General features: G+C 43.0%; 1 protein-coding gene across 1 annotated transcript in view; it reads right to left on the bottom strand.

Annotated features, from left to right (window-relative positions):
* Positions 1 to 5,611: 5,611 nt before the first annotated feature.
* The window catches only part of Spata48 (spermatogenesis associated 48), a 40,703-nt gene continuing 21,048 nt past the window's right edge, over positions 5,612 to 25,266 (bottom strand). The window contains exons 7-9 of the mRNA XM_038317350.1: positions 24,695 to 24,802; positions 12,022 to 12,129; positions 5,612 to 5,732 (exon numbers count right to left, since the gene is read on the bottom strand). Coding sequence (XP_038173278.1) covers positions 5,612 to 5,732; positions 12,022 to 12,129; positions 24,695 to 24,802 — 337 coding nt within the window. The remainder of the gene's footprint in view (positions 5,733 to 12,021; positions 12,130 to 24,694; positions 24,803 to 25,266) is intronic.

Here is a 25,266-nt window from a genome sequence, read left to right as displayed (position 1 = left end):
CTAACACTTGTGTATGAGAGGCACATTTAGAAAATGACAATATTTTAATATTTAGAAATGCATCACAGTTAAGAGAAAAATGCTAAAGATTTAATGTGCTGCTTGTCTGAGACGAGGCTATGGCAGGCTCATGCTCGCTGAGGCTCCTTGGCATAAATACGGCTTGTTTAATGGCACTTTGTACATTACTCCTCATTACTTATTGATCCCTTTAGAAATTTCCCCATTGTTGTGCCTCGAAGTTCTATGGAATGAATGAATATGAATACCAGCAGTATGTTTATATTTATAGTGTAGTTTATACGTTTTTATTAGGTGACTGAAGTCTCTCAGCTGGAGAGTGGGAGGCAAACCTCAGGCTTGTTCAGGCTGATTATGGAAGCCACAATACAAACCTGAATGCCCCAGGATAATAAGAGCAGAGATGAAAACATGCTGTTTTTCAAATTAATCTTCTTATTAGCATATATTATTTGTACAAAATAATGGGTTTCATGATAACGTTTTTTCTACCAATCCCCAAAATGTTTTACAAACAAACCTGTTCCATAGTTAACGGTAGCTCTTCAGCTTTGAGCTTTTCTTCTGTGCCTTTGATGAATACTAGTCTACAGTTGTACCATAAATACTGTAAGTCTAGAGAGACAGAAAAGTCATCCAACCTCCTCTGGACCAAGTAGAGCAAATAGATCTGTTTCCGAGTATTTTCAATGTATTCTGAAATAATTCTCGGCTGTTGGTTTGTTCAGACTACCAGGGAATTGCCTTTTCTGGCCACAAAGGCACTTTGAGCAGAGATCAGAAGAGATTTGAGTTCAGCAACCCTACCCCACTGCGCATTAGCCACTTCTGGGAAATAAATGAAAGGTCTGTTTGTTTTTAGTGTAGTGGGTGTATTTTCAATCATCTAAAATACCTCCTGAGGCCATAAGGACCTGAAGTAGACACAGAAGAACCCAGACCTGTGCTGAAAGTAGGAGTGGGTGGGGAAGCGGGTCGACAAACCACTAGAGTTTGGGTGTGCCCCAGGGTGACTCAAAGGCTTTCTTAAAATAGCGGTTTTAAATGTGAAACCTGTCTTCCATTTGTCTGCGTCTCTATGTTAATGGGATTATTTAATCAACTCTGGGCTTCGAGGCAGGCAGAGGAAAACAAATGCCTCACTCCATTTTTATCTTATTTTATTTATTTCTATACTATGAGGCCCCTCAAGCTTATAACAGATGAAGATGGAAAACTAATTACTTTCTTAGACTCTGATATTGTCATTTGAAGACCCAGGGTCTCTTTTTAAGATTGTTAGACTTGTATCTCGATTTCAAAACAGACTCTAAAGGAAACAAGGGAAATTTTATGGAAGCTTCAGAGAAAGCAACAAGACAGGCAAGTTGCAGAACTTGGCAGCTTATGGGAGACGAAAGATGGAAAAAGAAAAAATGTTAATTTTTCTAGTTGAGATTGAGGAAGAAGATGGGCCCAGCAATGGAAATTTGCTAGCCATTATATGGGTGGGGTGGGAGTACACACCCACCCACACCCCACAACCCACCATATGCATGTGTGAAGCAGGGGGGAAGGAGAGAGACGAGAAAGGAGAGAGAGAGAGAGAGAGAGAGAGAGAGAGAGAGAGAGAGAGAGAGAGAGAGAGAGAGAGAGAGAGAGAGAGAGGTGGCTAGGGCCAGGAGTCATAGGATTCTGGCCAAGGTCTAAATAAAAAAGAAATTAAATGAAGAAGAGAAAAAAATTCTTCATGAATTATAATTCAGAAAGTGGGTGAACTTAGCAGTAAGGTTGTGCAAACAATTGCAGAAAGGGTGGTTCTTTTGAGGCCATATAAGTATGCATCTCATTAAGGGGACAGTCATTCCTCATGTCTTCTAAAGATGTTTTAGGTGCATTTTGAGAATATTAACCGGGACTTTCTCCTTGTCTCCTCCTCTAAGCAAGAGATACTCCTCCTGTCTCCAATAAAGTGTATTATCAGTTGTTTGCAAAGCCATTTTCAGAGTGGGTTACTAGCCAAGGGACCGTGGAGTTTGTGTCAGGGGATTGCCACTGTGCTGATAGTCCTAGGTCTCAGAGAAGTCTCCAGATGAGGAAGGCACCTGTTGTCAGCAGTGAAAAGGCTATCAGCGATGCCAATGTCATGTTCACAGAGGAAGCTAGCATTGATAAGCCTGTGTCGCAAATGGTTCCCTAGAAGCAGCTGCCTGCAAATGGTCCCTTTTTATCCCTTTTCTCTCTGCCTAGCATTCTCTCAAAACCAATTCTTCAGGAGGCACCAAAGCTTTCATTTCTGTAGCCTACCACTATATCAGCTGAGTCATGTGGGCCTCATCACCAGGACACAGCAACAGATAGTCTACTTGTCCATAAAGACTATGGCCCTCAACAACAGCAAGCAGGGCGAGATAACCCCGAGTACAGTAATGACACACATCAGGGACAACCAGCAGCCTTCTAATTGGATGTAAGAACAGTGCAAGAGGAAGGAATTCAGGCCTGGGACTGTAAACCTAGCCAATTACCCATGGCTGGTCGCGGGACCTAGAGAGGGGCCTACTACATTTCTTTCTGTTCCTATATATTTGTCCTAACATCATATGCTAAACAAAATTTATATTACACCCATGAGTATAAAATGATTCCATCTGACCATTTCTGGAGTTTCTGCTCTGCTCTACCGTGAGGCTCACCTTTTTCATATTGCAAACTTCCAAAATCGCTGGAGTAATATCAACATGCATTTCTTTTTCTTCCAGGAGAATCTGTGCCTTAAATAAGCTGGGCAGCTAGGCACGTGCTCTACCTCTGAGCCAATTTTTCTGGGCCACTAAAATAATATTTTGAGATAAGCTAAATTGCGCAGGCTAGCCTTGAACTAGTAATCCTCCTGCCTCAGCCGCTAGTAATTGGGATTGTAGGGGTGTACTGCCACACTGGACATGCATACCACGATTTATAACTGAATTAAACATCAGAGGTTCTCTTTTATATGCCTCACAGATATAAAATTTGTGAGAGTGACATTGTCCAGGGCACCAAATGAGAGGAAAATGTGACTGTGTGCTGGACCCTGAAGTAATCTGTGTAATCCAAGTCTAAGCTGCGGAATTTGAAGAGCAAATGCATACCTATGCCTGTGCTATTCAGCTTTGACTGGACTGCCGACCACCAATGCATTGCTATAGCTCATACTCCCAGGCCAGGAACACGCTATGCCTCTGCTCTCTGTGGCTTTTTCTGGACCATATTCTTGGTCTGTGGTGAGCAGGATTCACCTTGGGTCTTCAGAGATGGGAAGCCTGAGTGAGTTATAGACCAAAGGGAGAATCAGCATGTGTCTTCTAAGTGAGGTCATGGGAATGACGCAAAACGGAGCTGACGTCTTCTCAGAAGCTGCTTGGAAAGGGCACAAGAGCCCCAATGAGTGTCCTGGTATCTGAATTGTAGATAATGGAAGTGCTTCAGAATGCAAAATGTCACAAGAGCTGTTACTGGGTCCTGCCACAAAAAAAAAAAAAAATCCCAGAAAGATGAGCAGGTACCTCAGGGTCAAGCAGCAACACCCCTGACAAGTGGCCCCACTGAAATATTTGCTGAGAATCGAACCTCAGGTATCATATTCATCTACTTGCTGGATGAGCTAATTCCACTCTATTTGCGTTTCACTAAGCATTTTCCAGAATTGAAGGTTTTTTATTTTGGATTGATGTTATTTGTTTCTGAAAGTGACTTCTCTCATCGCTGTGATGAAATACCCGAAGAAGCAGCTGAAAGAAGAAAGGACTGTTTTGCTTTGTGGGTTGGGGGTGCAGACTTATCACGGCAGGGAAGGGATGGGATGGGCAGCATCCTGGTGGTGGGAGGACAAGGCTCCTCACTCACACCTTTTTGCGTTGGGGGTGATGCGTCTGGTCTTGGGATGGTTAGTTTGTCACTTGATACAAGCAGGGATCATCTGGGAACAGGGAGCTTCAGCTGAAGAACTGGCTCTGTCAGATTGGCCCGAGGGCATGCCTGTGAGGAGCAAGCCAGTGAGCGGTACTCCTTCATGGCCTCTGTTTCAGTTCCTGCCCTAAGCTCCTGCCCCGACTGTACTCATGGTGGACTATAAAATAAAAGATGAAATGAGCCCAAGTTGCTTTTGGTCATGTAGTTTTTTTTTTTTTATCACAGCAATAAAAAGGAACCTAAGATAAGGCCTAACCAGGGCTAGGCTACAATTTAAAAGGCAGCCACTTCTTCCAACTGAGTTCCCCATCAGTACCCCGTTTGGGAACCCAGTGTTAGAACACAAGGACATGTGAGGGGGACATTCACATTCAATGTGACGATAATGACAGGTTTGGCTTGAGCGATTTCTGAAAGTAACTCGAGTTTCATTTGGGCTCACGTGAAGCACCTCTTTTTCCTCAAAGGCAAGTCATGTCTTCAGGATGTCCAACGGTTGCTGTTTTCCCGTTTGTTACCTGCCACACAGGAGTCAACGTTAAAATTATTTCCTAGTCCACCAAGGCAACTTATCATTTCCACAAGAGAAAGGGGGGTACATTTTATTTTCTTTCTGTGGGAAAGTGAAGTCCTAGCTTCCCTCAAAGGCCTTTGCACACTTATTTGATTTCTGTGGTAAACTCCTGTCTTCTGTACTTTGAGGGGGAGTAAGACACCATGCAGAGTTCCTGGGTAGCACTTGGGAAAACTAGAGGCACCTGGATTTTCCTTCCTTGTCTCCTTCTATTTTGTTTGTAAGCAATTCATGGATGGTTACCCAGTCCGCACAGAACTGGGTCAGAGTGAAGGTAAGTTATCTGAAGGCAGATAATCTGAGTTCCAAGATGAGCGCTTGACTCTTAGCTTTCCTGTGCTTTCTTCATAGAGCAGCAAGCTAAGTGTACAACGCTCACTGCAAGAACGTGTTATGGGGTGGCAGGATCAAATGAGCTAAGATTAGGAAAGTACTTTGTGATTCTAACAGGCCCATACAGATGTCTATAAACTAGTACGTGTGTGCTTCCTGGGTCTATGAATAGAACAGTGGGGGAGAGTCTGGGGCACTTCTGCTGCTGGTGGTCGCCTTGGGGAAGCACAGTCAGGCCACACTCATGAGGAGGTGTCTGCCTGAGGACTCACAGTGAGCCAGGGAATGCTTCATTCTTTAGAGTGGAAATCCTGGAGTAGAAAAGAGAGTGTTCTGCCTAGCCATCTTTAGATGTGTACACGTACACCCCCCACATGTGGTATTGTCCCCTAGGTGACAGAAAGAATGCCATTGTCTCTCGTTGTTGCTCAACTTTTGAATATGAGGATCATCTCTCATCCTCAACCTCAGGACCATCTAGGGAGTCCTAGTATTCCAACACTGAAGACGGGTTCTCTGTGGGGGTCTGGGTCCCAGCTGCCACCATGAATCACAGACCAGGCTGAGCAGCCACCACCAGGGGCTAGAGGGTGCCTGAGCTCAGACCTGGCCATGTCGCCTCTCTGGTACCCCAACTCACAAAGACAGACACGGTTAGAACATTCTGTGTTCTTTGCTTCTCCATCACTGTGTACAAAGCATTGCCCCCAGCTGGGGCTTAGAAGTCTCTCATGGGCGTGGTCTCTGTCATTAATCAACGGTTTCTTTTTCCTTCCTGTTGAAGGGGTTGTAGGGCCTCACAGTTGTGACCATTCTGGACATTGGAGCCTGGTGACGGAAGCGGTCAACTATCATTTCTTGTAGGAGAATGCTAGGATCAGAATGGGAACAAAGAGAAAAAAATGACAAATAATTAACATGAAAACAACTATTTCATCTTTTATGCAATAAATGGTCCACAGAAATAGGAAGAAAAGATGGGGTAGAGAATAGTAGAGGAAGAGGCTAGAAATGACCACCCCTGTTTTCCTTCCTGTGTCATGTGCCTTGCACTGTCTTCTGAGAATGTTTCCTAGATTTGTAGCAAATACTTAGGAAAGAGGTGAGCGTAGATGGATTAAAACACTGCAGTAAGAAGCCCATGATAGAAGGACCCAGGAGATAGGTCCACCCCAGGAGAGAGAAGGGCATTTGTATGAAGTCTTCTTGGAGGCAGTGGCAAGGGAAGGTGGATGGAGAACACACAGGAAGGCAGGCACCTGAGCCAGGGGCTGGTGAGCTAGAGAAACAGACACAGGCTCCAGACAGTCACTGAACAAAGGAGCAGGGTGTGGAGACTGCATTTCTGTGTCTTCCCTGGATTGAAGCTGTCTGCATGCTCAGCTATAACCTCCCTGTGCCTTAGCTTGCTGATCTGTACAGTAGGAATAAATCCATCCTACCAAGCCTTTTCTAAAAATTAATGGAAAGAAAACTGAAAACATGGACTGCTATGAAGATAACGGTTTATCCCTTGGGATACCACCCCAGAGCAGGATTGGTGTGCATCTTATCAATTATTATGAACAAACCCGTGAACCTTCTATACATAAATGTGCCATGAGGTTGATTATATACATACACCGCAAAGCTTGTATGAAGCAAAAAGTCAGGGAACCACTGTGAGAAAGTAACCCCTGTGTAGCCATGCAATCTTAAGTAGCATTATATTTGGGCTACAGTGAGCATGCTATTGTATGTATGCATCTTTCTAAAACCTGTGTTGTAGAAAATGGCATAGCTTCTGTGTAGGCAACAGCCTAGAGTAAGGGCCACACAGAGAACAGCAGACTCTAATGGAAATAAGAGTTGAGAGACGTGTTTGCACACCTGTTTCTTCCTATCTACCTCAAGCATGTGCCCATCTCTTCCTTGGGCATGTCTGCTCATTGTCTCTTTCCCTTCTATTCTGCATTCTGGCCCCATGTGCATCGGAAGGCACTTGGAGTTCACTGTTCCTAACTTGAGATTCAGAATGGAGACTCCTTTTCATGCATCCTCCAAAGTCTAAGCAATTAAAAATCTCAGCTTGGCCCTGAAGTCTTCTATGATGCAAAGATCCCTGGAAAATGCGCGATCCCTGACCCCACTTTGAAAAGTTGTCAGCGATCCCCTCTCCTGTGTCTGAGGCAGTCCTCAACTGGCAGAAGTCCTTCCCTCTCCCGATGCTACCAGAATCCAGATGATATAAGGTTAGGGAAGAGGCTGAGAGAAAGTGGAGGTTGGGTGCTGAGAGCGATTGTCTGCTTCGTTAAGAAATTCGGAAGTCAAAAGAAGGAGAGAAGAGAAAAAGAGGGTGGCAGTTTGGAGAGGCACAGTGTGGGTTACTGACCTGGATTTTCCCTAAGCACCTGGCCAGTCAGCAGAGAGGAGCCAGATGCTAAGAAGTGAGGAGAAATGGAGAGGGTTCAGAGTTGGGGGAAAGGTGAGTGCACGTCTTCCTAGGGGGAAGAGAAAGAACCAGTGATGGACTGGTGGGGAGGAGGGTGGAGTAGCAAAGGAAACAAGGCAGCCAGTTTGGATGGCCTGGGTCTCTACAGAGACATGGGGAAAGGACTAGAAGGTCAGGAAAGGCTCGGTTACAGTCACTCCAGAAACAGGTGTAGGCGGCTGAAAAAAGAGGCACAAACAACAAAAGCACAGAAATCATACAGCGGAGCCAGAGATGCCGAAGCTCCCAGATAATGAGATGCTTGTAACAAAACACAACAGGAAACATACATTAGACCACATAGACACCAACAGGAGGGAAGCCGCTCACGGGAGTCCTTACCATGTGCAGCAGGCAGACACATGGCTTTACCCTTGCCCTAGAAATTTTCAAAAAAGTGTTTATATAGTGCTACAAAAATGTCAATGATATCAGAATGTGGACTTCATGGAGGAGAGCTTTGAATGCCGGCCTTCCTGCTAGAAGCATCATCTGTATGTCTGTGCAGAGATATTTTAAATTACATTCTCTCCTTTTCCCTCTGGACTGTGCTGTCTCAGGCTAGAGCATCTTCCTCAGGCACTGAAGGTTTCTGTGTGGGCTGACTGTGTGCTGTAGGCTGGGCAGAGTGGAGCTAACAAGCAGTCCCCAACTGAGGGAAACACTGGTCGTTGCCACTCCAGATTAAGAGCCTTAGACACCACCTACGAGGATTTCATGTCCTCAGTCTGGGGTAATAAATGACATACATTTATTGTGTGTGTTGGGGACAACTGTGGGAGCCTTTCAAGAGGCTGATGGGATGGGAACAGACTCGAGTTTTTCTCTCTGGTTACAAAGCAAAGACCTTTTAGTTTAGAAGTAGAGGTTTATCTGAAAGACAAAAGGAGCCTTTTGCCCCCCTTTGGATTGTCTGCTTATGTAGCAGTGCGGATGTGTGGGAAGGTGTTACAGCAACAGGATGTCTGGGTAAAGCCTCACACAATCGAGGTTTAAGAGGATTGAGAAGGGAGAGGGGTGAAAATGCCTTCATTTGCTCTAATGAGAGTCTTTGAGTTGGAAATCTAAATCATGAAGCAGACCCAGGCAGAATTGTTTACCTATACTCTTGTAGCCTGATAGGTATAAGGATATATCTAATGGCTGATATTGTTTCTTTATGTTCTCAATATGCAACAAAATTGTAATAGTTTCAGTAACTACCAGCCTTGCTTTCAGAAATGGACTTGTATCATTTGAAATGTGTCTTGTCATTGACCTTAGCAATGATGTCTTGGATATCACACCAAAAGCTGAGGCTACTAGTCAAAAAAAAAAATAGATGGGAATGAAGCAAATTAAAGTCACTGCAGAACAAGCAAACAATAAGATGAGAAGGCAACCCATGGATTGGGAAAAATACTTGTGACCCATGTGTCTTATAAGGGTTACCATTCAAGATATACAAAAAACCCACACAACTCAACCACAAAAATCCTCAATAAGTAAAGAACCTACATAGACACTCTTCAAAAAAGATGTAAAAAAAGTATGTGAGAAATGTTTCAAATCACTAATGACCTGAGGATGTAAATAAAAACTCAATGGGACAGCATCTCACACTCATTAGGATGACATGACACTTATCAAAAGGAGAAAAGACAGGGAACATGGGAGAGACAGGAGAAGAGAACGTCTTTCACAACATTGAAGGGAATGTAGATTGGTGCAGCCATTGTGTAAATCAGCATGGGAGAGCTTAAACATGCAATAAACGAAGTTCAGAGATGATCCAGCAATTTCACTGCATATGCATGCAAAGATATGAAAACTGCTTCAAAGAGACACCTATATCACATGCTCATAATAGATAGCCAAGATCGGAAATAATCTAGGTGCCTATTGATGGATGAATGAATTATGATGTAACTATACATATCAAAGTCCCCCCTGGAATATTTTTCAGTCTTATGAAAGAGTCTGAATAATATAAAAAGAAGATTTCGACATATGCAAAAGCATGGGCAAGTCGAGAAGGCATTATGTTAGGTGAACAGTCTAGAAATAGAAGAAAATATTGCATGATAACACTTAATGTGAATTTATATTTAAAAACTAAATATACAAAGGCACAGAGCAGTGGTTAGATTAAATGGATGACTGGCAGGAGGAAGTGGAGAAATGTAGGTCAGAGGAAAAGCACGGCAAGAGCTAAGAAGTCTGGAGATCTAACACAATGTGAGGGCTATGGGTAATAGCAATACTGCATTGGAAACTTTGTTCTGTGAGCAGATTTTAGTTGTTCTTGCAAAACAGTGATGAAAGGTATGTTAATCTGTTTGACTATATAACCATTTATCTATATAGGTATCCAATAACACCATATTCCTTTAGATACACACAAAATTTTATTTTTTTAAATTGTACATATAAATATCGCAAAAAATGTCTTGGAAGCAAATTAAACTGAATCCGAACTATTAGCCTGAACAGCACTAACTTCCTGTTGAGTTGTTCAGAACTAGATGGCTGGATATTCAACATGGTTTGTCAAACCAGAAATTTAGATAGGCTGATAACGAACACTGTTAGTTGGTACCTTTCCTCTCTTTTAATGCTGTGCTTACAGAAAAAACTTGAGAGATGCGGAGCACGCAGAAGGCCTGAGGGGGCCCTTTCCACCCTCCTTAGACTCCCTTCTACCTTTGGTGAGGCTGCGGTCACATGACCCTCAAATTTCTGAGGCCAAGCAAGTCCTTCCCTCCCAAGAGTCACTCCTTGAGGCAATTCTACTGTGAGATCTTCTTCAGCACCCCCACAAGTTCTTGCAGTTTGTAAGTGCATGCCTCCATTTCCTCATGTGGGAAATGTGGTTGCTAAGAGCCCCTTCCTAGTTAGGTACCCAGACAGTAACAGCAAGTGAGTGTAGAGAGAGATTATCCTGTTGTGGGTCTGGGTATGCATCCTTCGCTGACGTTCCTGTCGTGTTCAGTCTCTTGCTTTCTCCTTGTGAACAAACTGTGCTCCTATGAGTTGCCGGGACACTGCCAGGGTGTGATCATCATATATATATATATATATATATATATATATATATATATATATATATTCAGAGGACATTCAAATGAAGCAAAAATGGATGAGAGAAAAACCAAACGAACAGCTAGGCAACCCTCTTCTTGGATGCTGTTCCCATTTCCAGCTACTGCTTTCTAGAATATTCCAGTCCTTGGAAAGAGGAGCTCTACCTAATGGTCACGTGCTAGTCTCCATCCTCAGAAAGCCCTTCCTAGTGACAGAGTGCAGATTCCAGATGCCAGCACTATAAGATTATAACACAACAACATCTTTGTGACATTAGCCTGCTTCAGGACTCCCTTATTTCTATTTCTTCAGTGATGTGTAGATTTTGTTGTTTGTTTTGAGACAGAACCTCATGATCTAGCCCTAGATGGCCTGCAACTCTCTCTGTAGACCAAGCCGGACTTGAACTCATAGAAGGATGTGCCTGTTCCTGCCCTCCAAGTGAGTGCTGGGATTAAAGGCATGTGCAACCATGCGTGGCCCTCCTGTGCTCTTCTTAAGTGTTTATGTCACAATTCTGGATTTAAATGTCGGGGTATGCATATTCAGTGCCTGGCCCAAACAGAGATGAATATGTGATAAGTGAAATATTTTTCCACTGAAGGAATGTGGTTGAGAGAGAAAAGTAGACTTAGGGGAGGGCCCCCAAACAGCTTGTTCACTTGCACAGGCTAGCCCTAGCTTCTGTGGCACCTGCCGTGTCAGAGCTGCGTAGTCCTTTTTATCCAGGGCCAGGACTTCCACCCAGTGCTTTCAATCTGAGGTATCATGAGAACGGTGCCCTGCCTCTCGCTCCTGATTGTCAGCAAAGTATTCCCCCACTCATCCCACCCACTGCTTTCTCTTTCTTTCTTTTTTTGAAATAATTAATATATATATTTATTGTTTTTATTGAGCTATATATTTTTCCCACTCCCCTCCCTTCCTCTCCTTTTCCCTTCTGTCCTCTCCCATGGTCCCAATGCTCCCAATTTACTCAGGAAATCTTGTCTTTTTCTATTTCCCATGTAGATTAGATCCATGTATGTCTCTCTTAGGGTCCTCTTTGTTGTCTAGATTCTCTGGGATTGTAAATTGTAGGCTTTTTCTTTGTGTCTAAAAGCCACTTATGAGTGAGTACATATGATATTTATCTTTCTGGGTCTGGGTTATCTCATGCAATATGCCTTCTCTTTCAATTGGCAAAAATGGGCATTAAAATATGTGTGAGTTTCAACGGATTCTTTTCTTTATAAAAAACACAGATAGCTAATAAATTAGTGGTTCTTAGTGCACACACTAGGTAGCATGCAGCTTTGATATCAGCAGATTGATGATGTATATGCACAATTGGGGGGTCTCAGAGGCGAAAGATACTTTCTCACAGTGTGCTCTGAATAAGATCCTTAAGGGACCTCCATGAGCACTGTCAACAGGACCATTAACCTGCATTTTTTCCCAAGCCAATTCTGAGTAAAGTTACCCTCAGTAGGAAAATGAACTGCTTTCTTTTTTGGACCTGGCACTCCATTTTTCTTAAGCACTGCAAATTTACTCTTAGTATTTAATTGTTCTTTAATGGAATAACCATAATTATCATCTCTCTCTAATGTACGTGAGCAAACTGAGTAATAGGATTCCTACTTACCGGTTCATCTCTGAATCTGATGATGGGGTTGCTGACGGAATATTAGAATTTGTTGGGTGGGTGGCTGTGAAATGAACCTTGCCGGTGTATCCTGGAATATTCGCCCCGCTGATGCCAAGAGTGAGAAGAAGGGCAAGAAAGGAGATCAAAATAATGATTTGTGAATCGTCATAGTAAATGGATCCAATATAAAAAAATAGGAAAGATAAAGGAGCTGTTTCCTCTTTATAAGGTCCAGAGTTTGAGGATACAACCAGGGGAGGAGGCACAGCTACGCACACATGGACAGATAGGCAACATCTCAACTCCGGCACTAAAATTCTTACTTAAATTGCGTTCTCACTATTGTTTAAGTGTGTCCAGGCTGACCACTGACCTCAGTTGCATACTGAAGATGTTGTAACAGTGGACCTGTACCACACATAACTTTGTCCTGCAAACTCTGGTGTCAATAGAGACGCATACATGTGCTAACACTCGCAATGTTTTTGGTCAGATGTATTTCTTGCCACCATAGGAGTTCATATCCTTGATGTCAGACACTTTTCTGAAAGTCTGCATTGACAGTATTTGTAAATCCATGTGGGAGCTCCCCATTGACCTGTTTTATAGCACCATGCCCCCTGGTCCGTTTCCTCCTCTCTTTCCCTGCTAGGGACGGAGAGGGAAAATGAAACGCTGGGAAAGGCTCTGTAGTGTACACCTCTCTAGTAAAGGCAGTCAACCAGCAACCTAGACTGATTTAACTCAGTCATTCAGAAAAACACGAGAAATTCCTAATATGCTTGTCTCGATAACATTCAAAATGGTTTACCCAGATGGCTGGCTTCCCAGGAGGAAGGAGAGGACGAAGCAAAGGGCCCCACAAGAGGCTCAAGCCTGGGGGCCGCTTATAAAACATGCCATCTTAACTACCACGAACACAGGAAAAGAGGGGCAGGAGTTGATTATACACCAAAGAGCATGGGCACACTGCAGGTCACCTAGGGCAGAGCTGATGGCCCTCAGCACTGCTCTCTCCACCTGCTGTCGGCCCACAGCAGACAAATGACAGCCACCATCACAAACACATGCGAGTTGCAACTTTTCAACTCTGTGGTTGTTGGGAGATGGTGTCTCTCTGTATCCTGGCTGCAAGGTGAACAGAGTTCTCTGAGATTTGCTACTCCCATCGAATACTGTGCCACCACAGACCCAAAATGACATAGCCAAGGACCCTGGTCAAAACCTCTAGTGCTGTGAGCTAAAACACTTATTTTTTTTCTTTTCATAGTTGATGTCTTATCGGAGGAATTTTTTCTTATCGAAAGAGATCTGACTAACACATTCCTTAAAATGTCAGGTGACAGGAAAACAAAAAATGCCAGGGATACAAGAGACTCTGTAGTGTCATGGGGAAGGAAGAGGCAAAGGATTCCCCTTCTCAGTTCTGGGACCTGGGGTCCGGAAAGACTGTCCTTGCATGTCAGCGCCTCAGGAATGGCATCAGGACTTGGGGCATAGTCACACAATTTACGTGGTAACTTCTTGGTGTTCTTCCTATGCTGATGATGTTTAGTATCAGAAGGTCAGGGAAAAATCATGGAGCTAGCAGGAAGTTGCTCTGTAAGACATCTTTTGAATGGGCTGGTCTGTGGCAATTGGTGATGGCTTACTGGCTTAAAGCTAATCAAGTTGGGGACACTTCCACATTTAATAGTGAAGGGAAATCACATCAAGAGCCACAGGTCAGAATTAACGGTATGAATGAATGAATGAATTTTCAGGGGCCGAGAAAACAAACAGCTAAAGACAAGGCCCTGCAACTGCAAAGGTTGAGAGCCCTGCTTCTGCAAGGCCGACAACCCCCTCACCACCTGCGAGATGGTACCAACCACAGGGAAAGCTCTCTAGGTCCCAAACCAGTCAACTGCCATTGAAAGGATAGAGACAAGACAATTAAAAAAATAAAATATTTACAAAACAGAAGCTTCATAGGTGAAGAATGCAAGATTTATACAGCACACACAGCTGCAATGACTTGCAGGCCATTCCACACACTGAACTCCCCTTAGCTGTTTAAAAGATGGGGGTGGGTGATAGATGGTACCAACTTCCAATATTCATTCTGACTAAGTCATGAATGTCATGGTCCGGGAATCCGGGCTTTCTATAGTTTCTCAAAGGCTTGAGAAGGGGACGAGACTCAGGAACCCGCTGTAAATGAAGTTGTGAAGTCTGTTAGCAGGGCCTGGATGAGCGGATGAAAGCTGCCAAGTTCTGGGCAGTGTCCCTTGGGATTTCTTGGGAGTTTCTTAAGTGTAGCTGTAAGGTGGAGAGGTACCAGAGATGAGGCCAAACTACTGATGTGTGTCTCTTCCCCAAAGCATTCTTTGAAGCTTCCATGCATGTTACCAAGGAAATCCCCTCCATCTGGGTGACAGGTTTTTTCCACTGCCTCCGAAACACCTGCAGAAGTAAAGTGCTTCTAAAGTTGGAGTCCTTAGCCGTGCAGCTAGGAAGTCAGAGAGATGGACACAAGCAAGCTGTCAATCACGAGAAGCTTCATTAAAAAAAAAATCCATGCAGCTCTGTGAGCCTTTGCAGCTTGAAGACTATTTGTTGATCTTGACTGGCAGCTGTTACATTCCATAAAGGCTGCTCTAGGATGCACCTCATCTAATAATGACGTACTATGAACTAGTACTGCTTAGGCTAGGGATGAATTCAGCTGCACAATAAAGTGACACATATTTGAAAATGAAAGTTCTCACCCACACTGCCGCTAAGTAGATTTCCCTTAACCCTGGCCTACAGGGACATCACAAGAGGAAGGGCATTTGTGTCCTCTTGTGATATAAGCACCTAGATACACTTGCCATATAAGTGCAACCTTATATGGAAAGATGACTCCCTGGGACACCCAAGCTACTTCTGGGAGGGGATTTTTTCTTTTCAGCTGAAGGAAACAAAGCCATGAAAGGTTCTGAGACAATGGAAGGGACCTCTACATTTGCTGAATGTCCAGGGGACTCTACCTGCCCACACGAAAACAGAGGAGCATTAGCAACCCACGGGCGCTGATACTACCTTTGTTTCTAGCTTCTTGGTCTGGATCACAGCTTTTGAGCCCCAATGTCTTCATGCACTCTGAATATTTTGTTGGCTAAGTTGACTATTGATTGCTTCATCACAACAAGTCATAATAAAATAAAATTTTCATGATTTTATAACATAAGTCAGCAGTACTAGCAAGCTTCCTGTAGAAGCCCCCTGACTGCTGTGCTTCTAGGTGTGAGATGCCATGTTCAGTTCTTCATAATTATATATACACATCATCTATACTTACAGATTAGCAAAAATAAGGAGAAATACGTTTTAAAGTGAAATATAAAATGAGGAAAATATATTCTACATCTACCATGAGGAAAGTCATGTTGTGTGTGGCCTATATGTATTGCCTACATGGTTAAAGACTTACTTACACATACAAACTTCCCAATATACTATAGACCTAATTAATATTCATTTGAATATAACAAATTCTCTTTTAAATGACTCATAAAATTTAGGCAATTTTCTCCATCATCTTATTCCTTACATTGTATCATGTACACGCATTACAGGAAAGAATAGAGACAAAGTAATCTGCTTTGAGTCACGCAAACTTCAAGTGGCAGGACCAGTCCCATCCGGAAAAGCATGGGTATCTCACATGCCATGGCCTGCACGTGAGAAATCCTGGAAGGTTCTCAGTCAAGCCAGGAGGATAGCGTATATATACATATGCCATTCCCCTGTGGTACTGGTTACTAAACCTAGGGCTTTATGCACACTAAACATGTTCTCTGTTGCTGAGCTGTAAACGCAAACCCATCCATTTGAAAACACAAACATCTGAACGCTTAAAGAACCTAAGTGGGCAGAGACCATAGTGGCAAAGAAAGAAGGCAGCCAATGAAACATTTAACTTTAGGCCCTCTCTGACCGGCTGGGTGACCTGAGACGCAGTTGAAAACTAACTGCCCCCGCCCCCACACACATACCCCCGGCTTGAAACTTTCTAAATAACCCAGGCTGACTTTGAAGTCCCGACTCTTCTTTCATAAGCTTCCCGAGTGCTGGGCCTCCAGATGTGGGTCATCATGTCCGGATCATATCACACTTTTATTTTATTAAAAGATTTAACTTTGTGTAAAAATGAAAAGATTTTTTATCTTTGATGTGTCTTTGCATGTCTTTGTGTGTTTATGTGCATGTCAGTGTAGTGGCCACAGAGGCCGGAAGGCAGCACCGGATCCCCTGAAACTGGAGATGCTGAGAGTTGTGAGCTGCCCAATATGGGTGCTGGGAACTCAGCTCAGGTCCTGTGGGAGAGCTGCGCATGCTGGTCACCATTGAACCATCTCTCCAGTTCCACACAACCACTTGAAATGGCAACTTCCTGAGCCATCCTCATCTTAACTGTCTCCTACCTAGCGCCATTGCTTTCTCTGAAGAGCTGTGGGGGCCACTTTGGTGCAGGTGAGGAACTATCACAACATGGCTCATCCTATGCAGCATCAAAAACAGGAACTCAGATGTGGAGCGAGGGGAGGCAGCTCAGGTCAGTCAGGGGAAGTGGATGAGGAAGAGGAGGGGCCCAAAGGATGAAAGGGAGGGAAAGCCCAACACACAGGCAGGGGAAGAGGAAGGGAGAGAGGCATTGGAGCGGTGACCGATCTGTTGGTTTCCATTCACTGTTTTGTGATGACATCTGGTCAAGGGCCCGTTTTTTCTGAATGCCTCAAGATTTGTTTCCCTCTTTTCAGGAGTTTTAATTTTACTACTGTTAGCGCCATTCCATGGACATGGTTTTTCCTCTGTCTTCTTTACTCTTCACACCTTCTCTTTCCAAGGAGACAGAGGACAAATACAGCACAAAGTTTTTCTTCTAGGCAAGGATGATTCCCGAGAGAGACAGCTCCATGCCAGAAACAGACACAGACACACTGTTGGTTGTGTGTTAACGGCAAGATGTGCCTCACAGTTGGGAGGTCCATTTTTTTTTTTTTTTGTATTTTGAGACAGGGTTTCTCTGTAGCTTTGGTGCCTGTCCTGGAACTACCTTTTGTAGACCAGGTTGGCCTCGAACTCACAAAGATTCACCTGCTTCTGCCTCTTGAGTGCTGGGATTAAAGGCATGCGCCACCACCGCTCAGCTGGGAGGTCCATTCTTAAGGTTTGATCTCACAGCTCATGAAATGCCATGGGGCTCTTCCTGTCATTTTCTCTGACCTCAACCCTGTGTCTGCAGAGTGGGAACAGAGCTGGTTTCTGTGTTTCTGCCTTGCTCACACTAGCTTGAAAACTAAAGGGGAGAGCAGTTGTGGAAGTGTCTGTCTACACGGCAGAAGAACCGTTCTTACCATTTGGAAATAGCTAGTCACATCCAGCTTTAGCCTGGGTTGTGCTTGAGTTTTACAGGCTGACAGCATTCCACTGGGCTGCATGAGACGTACCCAGATGCTCCCCAGGTGCTGGTTGGGAATGTCTGTCGCACAATTCCTCTTTATTGGTCGATGTGACCTCACAGAAGACCCCACATTGAAAAATAAGAGTCTGGGTGGGACTGTGGAGTTTGGAGACAGATGGTGTCCTTAGCTGAGATGGGGTGCTAGCGGAACATGGTGGCTGTGATGAGATGACCCACCCTGGCTCTATGACCTGGACCTGTATCTCCCTGCCAGGCCAATCCTCACTCTTTGCTGGGAAACAAGGTCATAATGTTTCTATGGTGGGTGCCATCGTCTCGTTCCTTCATTTAGATTCCATTGCAGAAGGAAAGACACCTTTGGTGGCTCACTTGTTCTCGTATGTCAGCGCAAGGGCAGGTTGCTCCTGGGCACTGAGTATGCACAAGCCTGCAGGCACATGTCACTCAGTTCTGACTCTTGGTCCCGGCCACTCTTGACTGTGGCTGTTGGGGAGACATGGGGTTATGGAACAATCTGAAAAGGAACCGGCCTTGGGTCCTGCCTGGTCAACTAAGACATCTCTTATTTGGAAAGAGGCAAAGTCAGACTGAAAAAAAACCATTTTTACCTTAACTTTCTTGTTTGCTTTGGATTAGAAATTGGGGCTTATTATACAATTTAAAGAGGTTCCTGAGAATCGCCCATGTCCAGTAAAGACGCTGAATGTCTCTTACGTTCTTCTGAACCCCAAGAAGTCCTGTTCAACCTGATGGATGGTTTGCATTCTCCTGGATCCTGGCCTACTCTCAAGCTCTAAGATCCTTAACTTTGAATGTTTTTTGATAACTGGGGATGGATTTCAAATTAGGAAATTGTTATCTATTTATTTGTTTGCTTGTTTGTTTTTCAAGACAGGGTTTCTCTGTGTTCCTTTGGAGCCTGTCCTGGAACTCGCTTTGTAGACCAAATTGGCCTTGAACTCATAGAAATCCACCTGCATCTTCCTCCCAAGTGCTGGGATTAAAGGCATGCACCACCACTGCCCAGTGGAAACTGTTATTTTTAATGAGAAAACTCATGTCATAATCCCGCTTGTATGGATGTGATGTACAAGCATGTCGACATAATTGTACAAAAATGCATGCAGAAGTTATTTCTCTTCATTGTTTATAGCAGGAAAACCATTTTAGTGAAAATGTGGCCTATATAACCTTGGTGTAGTCTCATAGAGGAACACTATGTAACCATTAAAAGAATTTTATTGTGAAGAAAATGCTTAGTATTTATTTAAATCTTACATGCATGCAAATTCTGTATGTGTCTGCAGGCTTCTTAGATACACAGATGAAAAATCATCAAACCCCCAACAGTGGTATTGAACACCAAAGAGATGGCTTACTTTTTATATTTTAAAAATACTAGGATTATTGCTATAATCAGGATGTGTAGAAGTTAAATGTGATGTTTAACGAATTATGCTAATACTGGAGGTGAGCACAAACATGGAGCAAATAGTACAGTTCCAGATAAACGACAGAACAACAGGTTTGAGAATGTTGCTACATTTGGACCCTGGGATTTATTTCAAAGAGTCTCCACTAAGCAAATAATTTTAAATCATGAAAGATGCATGTAAAAAATATTTGAGTGAACTATGTATAATAGTGAAAAAGAAGAGAGAAAGGAAACAATTTATATATGAACTTAAATTAGCCAATTGCAATACAGCTGTAAGAATAGAAGTGGTGTTTAGGAAAGTCTGTTTCATGATCATGCTGTAACGTGGTGCATGCTCCCTATGGCATATCAGTGTTAAGTGCTCCCTGTGGCATATCACAGTGTTGAGTGCTCCCTGTAGCATATCACAGTAAGGGGTGCTCCCTGTGGCATATCACAGTGTTGAGTGCTCCCTGTGGCATATCACAGTGGTGGATGCTCCCTGTGACATATCACAACAAGAGGGGCATGTGACAGGTGGAAAGGTCAGAGGCTAATAGCGGTTATGTTCTCATGGGAGTTTGGTTTTGTGTTTACTATTGTTTTCTACACTCAATTTTTGTAATGACTAGATTTAATTCTACAATAAAAATAATAAACATTTTTTTTAAAGAAACTGTTAAAGCATTCTCCACCAATGTAGATCACACTGGATATGTCAGATGACCTGGTAACTGGGAAAGAAAAAAAATAAAGGAAGGAAGGCAGACAGACAGACAGACAAGAAAGAAAGAACCCGAGGAAAGTTTGAAAGCTAATGCCCGGGGGCCAAGTCCCTGGAGGTCTACTTAGTTACTTTTTGCCTCTCTGGAGGATGTCGCCATGGCAAGGGCAAGCGCATGGGTACACACGGATCTCTGGACCCTAAAGAGGATATCATGCGGTATCTATGTACGAAATTCTATTAAGCTGTGACTTCAAGGGAGGCCATGCTTGCATCTGAATAGTGTTTTGTTTTTCCCTACATGACACAAAATAAAAATTTGCACTTCTGGACTTGAGATTTCGTGGAGATAAAATATTTTTTATAAAATTTGTAACTTTGTTGTTAGCTCAATGCCATACTGTGCAAAACACAAAACATTTAATTTGAGACCTATCCGTAGGTAGTTAGACTACCAGGTGGGCAAACAAGAGATCAGCACAAAGTCAAACGCAGAGCTTCTTGGTTGGGGCAGGAGAGATGAGCTTCCTGGGGTACAGGGCGTGCGACATTCAGAAGAGTTCACCAGAACTCTATTTCTCAAGGTCGACATGGACAAACACACAGGCATTTACTGTGAAATTGTGTGTGCCGTGTATGACACTCCGTGTCACCACATCCATTAACACTTCATGATAAAAATGGAAAACATTTGTTGTGTTAAAAGGTTATGAGTCTGTTAAAAAACAGAAAATCAATCAAGACAAGAAACTTTGCAACCTGGGACTCCCTCTAGTGCCCACATTGGAGAAGCACAGCTAAATGTCAGTTAACAGTTCTCAGTTTTCTTAAAAAAACAAAAACAAAAAACACAAGTTTCTGCACTGTCCAAAATTCCTTGAGGAAATGTCCTATTTTTACATAAAAACCTCCTGTTTTCGCTTCAGTGTTTTTAAAGAATGATTCCAAAGGAAGTCTGATCTTTTTAAGCAAGTAGAAGAAACCTTTCAAACTTTAAGTATATATTTGAATAAAAGGAAACATTATTAAAATTGTATGCTTGGTGAACATTTTAAGATTGGCTTTTTTCTTATGTTCTTCCTTTAATTTTTTTTTACAATTATTGCCTAATAGCAATAAATTCCTTGCAGAATTTATGGTAGAATTTTACATCTGATTCCTTCAGACTTGATAGAGCATAACAGGTTTCAATAGCCTTCAGAGTGCCACATGTGGAAGGAAAGAACATCATCATTCAGTACGGAAGGAGGAAGGAAGACGTAAGAAGGAAGGCGGAAGCAGGAAGGAGAGCGACAAGAACGAAAGAAGGGAAGGGAAGAAGGAAGGAAGTCAAGGCGGGGAGGAAGGAGGAAATGCAGTATTCTTCTCCATCCCTCCTCCTCTTCTTTCTTATCTTCTCCTCCTCTTCTTCCTCTTCCTTCCCTTTTCTCTTCCTTCTCTTCTTCCTCCTCCTTTTCCTCTTATGGTTTTTCAAGACAGGGTCTCTCAGTGTAGCCATGGCTGTCCTGGAAATCACTGTGTGGATCAGGCTGGCCTCAAGCTCACAGAGATCCACTTGCCTCTGTATTCTGATGTAGGGATTAAAAGTTACACTGCACAGCAGAGTAACTTTTTTATAGTTGTGAGTCAAAAGCAAAGCTCAGGTTTTTGTAAAAATAATCTGTCCACAAGATTTTTAGTTTGTTGGAGGCAAATCTTTTTCTTTTTTATATTTACATTAGGACAGTTCTTACCATAGCCTCCAGCCCTAGACAGACATGCTTAAATGCTTAAATTCTTTGATGAGACCATTTATATAGGTATACTAAAGTCAAAGACAGTTTTAAAAGATATTTTATAGTTTGACAGAGAGTAAAAAGAATTAGGTAAATTAGATAATATAAATAAGTATATAACAGAAACACTTCAAATTCAAAATTATAGCAAGAGATAGTGTTATATTTAACAAAAAATAGAATGTAGCAGAAGATGAGATAGTCAGAACTTTATCTTCTTTGGTTTGAAGGCATAATATATTTAAAAGAAAATCAGTTAGAACTTAAAATGTGACATGGGCTGGAGCAATGGCTTGGGGGTTAAGAGCACTGGTTGCTCTTCCAAGGGACTCAGGTTCAATTTTCAGCACCCACTTGGTGGCTAACCACTACCTTTTTTTTGAAGATTTATTTATTATGCATAGTGTTCTGCCTGCATGTGTGCCCTACAGAAGAGGGCACCAGATCTCATTACAGATGGTTGTGAGCCACCATGTGGTTGCTAGGAATTAACTCAGGACCTCTGGAAGAGCAGCCAGTGCTCAACCTCTGAGCCATCTCTCCAGCCCCATCATCTGTAACTCTTAATTCCAAGAGAATTCAACACCCTCTTCTGGCCTCTGTAGGCACACACACAGGCAAAACACTCATACATATAAATAAAAATAAACACTTTAAAAAATGTGACAATTCATGTTTAACTATATGAAATCCTTGGGAGAATTGTCGATCATAGGAACCAGTGTGAGAATATCTCTGCTATTTGGTAACTCAGCAGCATGGAGGAAAGAGAATAGAATCTTTACTTCAATTAGCTACACAAACAAAATAATTTTTAAAATGTGGCCCTCAAAAACATGGTTTTCTTGTCATTATGTCTAAACCATACAGTATGAAAGCTACTTATGTGATGTGGGAGTTCCTTCTGTCTATGTGTTGCTTTTATTGGTTAATGAATAAAGAAACTGTCTTGGCCTGTTGATAGGGCAGAACTTAGATAGGCTGGAAAACTAAACTAAATGCTGGGAGAAAGGAGGCAGAGTCAGAGAGAAGCCATGTAGCCCTGCCAGAGACAGATGCTGGAACTTTAGCTGGTAACCCACAACCATATGGTAATACACAGATTAATAGAAATGGGTTAAATCAATATGTAAGAGTTAGCCAATAAGAAGCTAGAGCTAATGGGCCAAGCAGTGATTTAAATAATATAGTTTCTGTGTGATTATTTCGGGGCTGAGCAGCCAGGAACAAACAAGCGGCTTCCTCCAACACTTATGGGCATGTCCAGAGTACTAGGCACCACAAGGAATCTAGGCAGGATATGCTCAGAAGGTTTTTGCAATCATCAAACCATTTTATATATGAATTTGACATCCTTAAGTTTTAACATCTGCCGGTCTTTGGAACAAAATCCTCTGCCCATATACCAAAGGACAACTAACCTGACTTACTCTGAGCCTGTATGTATTTGTCATATACTTTATGGAAGGCAAGAACATCCTCCATGGTCTAAGGAATCTGAATACTTGGTCCCCAGTGAGTGGCACTCTTTGGGCAGTCTAGAAGGTATGACTTTTCTGAAGGAAATGTACATCATTGAAGCCAGGCTTTGAGATTTCAAAGTCTTGCACCATTCCCGGTGTTCTTTCTCTGTTTCCTTTTCTTGGTAAGCTCTCAGCTTGCTGCTTCAGCTGCTACCATGATAAGCCCTTGTTTATCTGGAACCATTAGCACAAATTAACCCTTCCTTCCACAATGTTGCCTTGGTCATGGTGTTCCTATTGTAGCAATAGGAAATTAACTACGATACCAATAAAAATAGTTTAGAAAATCTAGTATAGAGGGATGTGTAGCAGTTTAACTTATTTTCTGAATTCACCATACTGGCGCAAAAGTGGTGTGGATTCAACAGAAAGTGTGTCCTGACTTTAAATGTAAATGTTTCCCCTGGCTGATTCTATGTGATCCGATTCTCTGTTGGGCTACTAGGGCACATCATGGAATCATGCAGCAATAGATCCTGTAGTTCCAGGATCGCAAACAGGAGCAGTTCCAACCCCATACACAACATTTGTGTTGCAACGTGAGAATAACGTAGGATGAATATTTCCAATCTTAGGTCGAAGGACTGACTGAATATATTCATTCTAAGGCCCTGTTTTGTAGACTCTGTATCATGACCCATATGCCCTGTAAGTGAATGTGGGATCGTTAAAGGGATCTGGTAATAATAAAATGTTTCTGGGTGCACAATAACCCCAAACCGATTTATAATCCACTTTTAATAAGTCTGAGGTGGCAGTGCGACCTGCGTGTCATCGTTTGACTTCATCACAGCCTTGGCTCTAAACACACAGCGTAAGTACTTTGCACTGCTCATGCCGTCTACCATGTGATGCCAACGCTGACTGAAACACACAGGGCTCAGATTCCAGATGGTGTGTGCTGAGAACCACAGTGACTTACTCTATAGACAGAGTTTTCTGCTTTCATAGGAATTTTATGATTCAATTAGGAAAGAAGGACTTTTAGGAGTTTCATACCATCATTCTTAGCATGCAAATATCAAATTACAAATAAAAGTAAGTCTTTTTTTGAAAACTGAGACCACCTAACAGTACGTTCTAAATTATACTAATTTGATGTCACATGAATATGGTGCTGGAGGAGGCCAGAAGAGGGAACTGAACTTTTTGGAGCTGGAGTCACGAAGGGTCGTGAGTGCCTGGCCTCAGTGCTGGGAACTGAACGTGGGTTCTCCTCAAGAGCAGAGAGCCTTCGTAAGCACTGAGTCCTCTCTCCAGCCCTGGGACGTTTGATTTTTAAAATAACCGAGTGGTCTTGAATTTTATTTAAAAGTTGTTCGGTGAACCTTTGCTTGTGGTTAGGACAGTAATTTCTGCCATTGTATAACTGTTTATATGACGTGGTTTTCTCAGGGTTGATGGTTATAGAATTACACGACTGGTGGCTGGATGACCCTTTACTAATGCTGTTGGATGAAGACCCTGGAGTCACAGTGAGAAGTGCTCAAGGAACCCCAGGCGGGTCCCCAAACTCTTATCCTTTAGGTCATCATCACTTTTAGGAAACTCACTTTTTCTTCGCATGTGTTGGCAAATAACAAGCTGGTTCGTGTCTTTCCTTTTCATTTGTAATCCCACCAGCAAGTTCCGTCCGTTTTGATCAAGAAATAAGCGAGAATGGCACCTACTGGCTTGTGTTTGTATAGAGCAGTTTAGAGAGCCGGCTTGGCCACATTTGTAATCCCACCAGCAAGTTCCGTCCGTTTTGATCAAGAAATAAGCGAGAATGGCACCTACCGGCTTGTGTTTGTATAGAGCAGTTTAGAGAGCCGCGGCTTGGCCACAGATGCGATATTTCCATAGGGGTCGTCCACGTCATCCGCTTCTGTACTCTGCACATGGCCACTGTCAGAGCGAAATGCGAAAGTCGTAGGACACTTAGATTAGCTGAGCAAAGCAAATAAGGGATGTTTTACTTGTCAGAGTCAATTAAAAGCCCAAGAGGGAAAAATATCATGACAAATAACATTTGAAAAACAAGAAAGGTATGGCTCTTTGTCTTTAGAATGTGAGGCCTCTACTCTGGGACCTGAACCTTGAGGGACAGTTCAGGGCTTCCGGGTTCAGAAGCCGTAGGACACAGGGTGGAAGCGAGGGCGTGGGGGTTGATATCTGTTGAAGAAAGTAAGGCTTCTGTGGGGATGGGGTCTAGGCAGGTGTTAGGAGCCTGGGCCGCATTGCTGAGTGTGAGAGAAGGCCAGAAGGCTGCTGATCACATCAGCAGGTCAATGTCCGACACAAGGGCTTCTGGGATTAAGATTCCATTGGAAAGCAGTAAGGAGGAGGAAGCCCTGAACAAAGTCTGTCCC

The sequence above is a fragment of the Arvicola amphibius genome, chromosome 1 (genome assembly GCF_903992535.2).
Source record: "Arvicola amphibius chromosome 1, mArvAmp1.2, whole genome shotgun sequence".
NCBI classification, from domain to species: Eukaryota; Metazoa; Chordata; class Mammalia; order Rodentia; family Cricetidae; genus Arvicola; species Arvicola amphibius.
The sequence above is the reverse complement of the archived record's forward strand: the minus strand, read 5'-3'. Positions and strand labels throughout refer to the sequence as shown.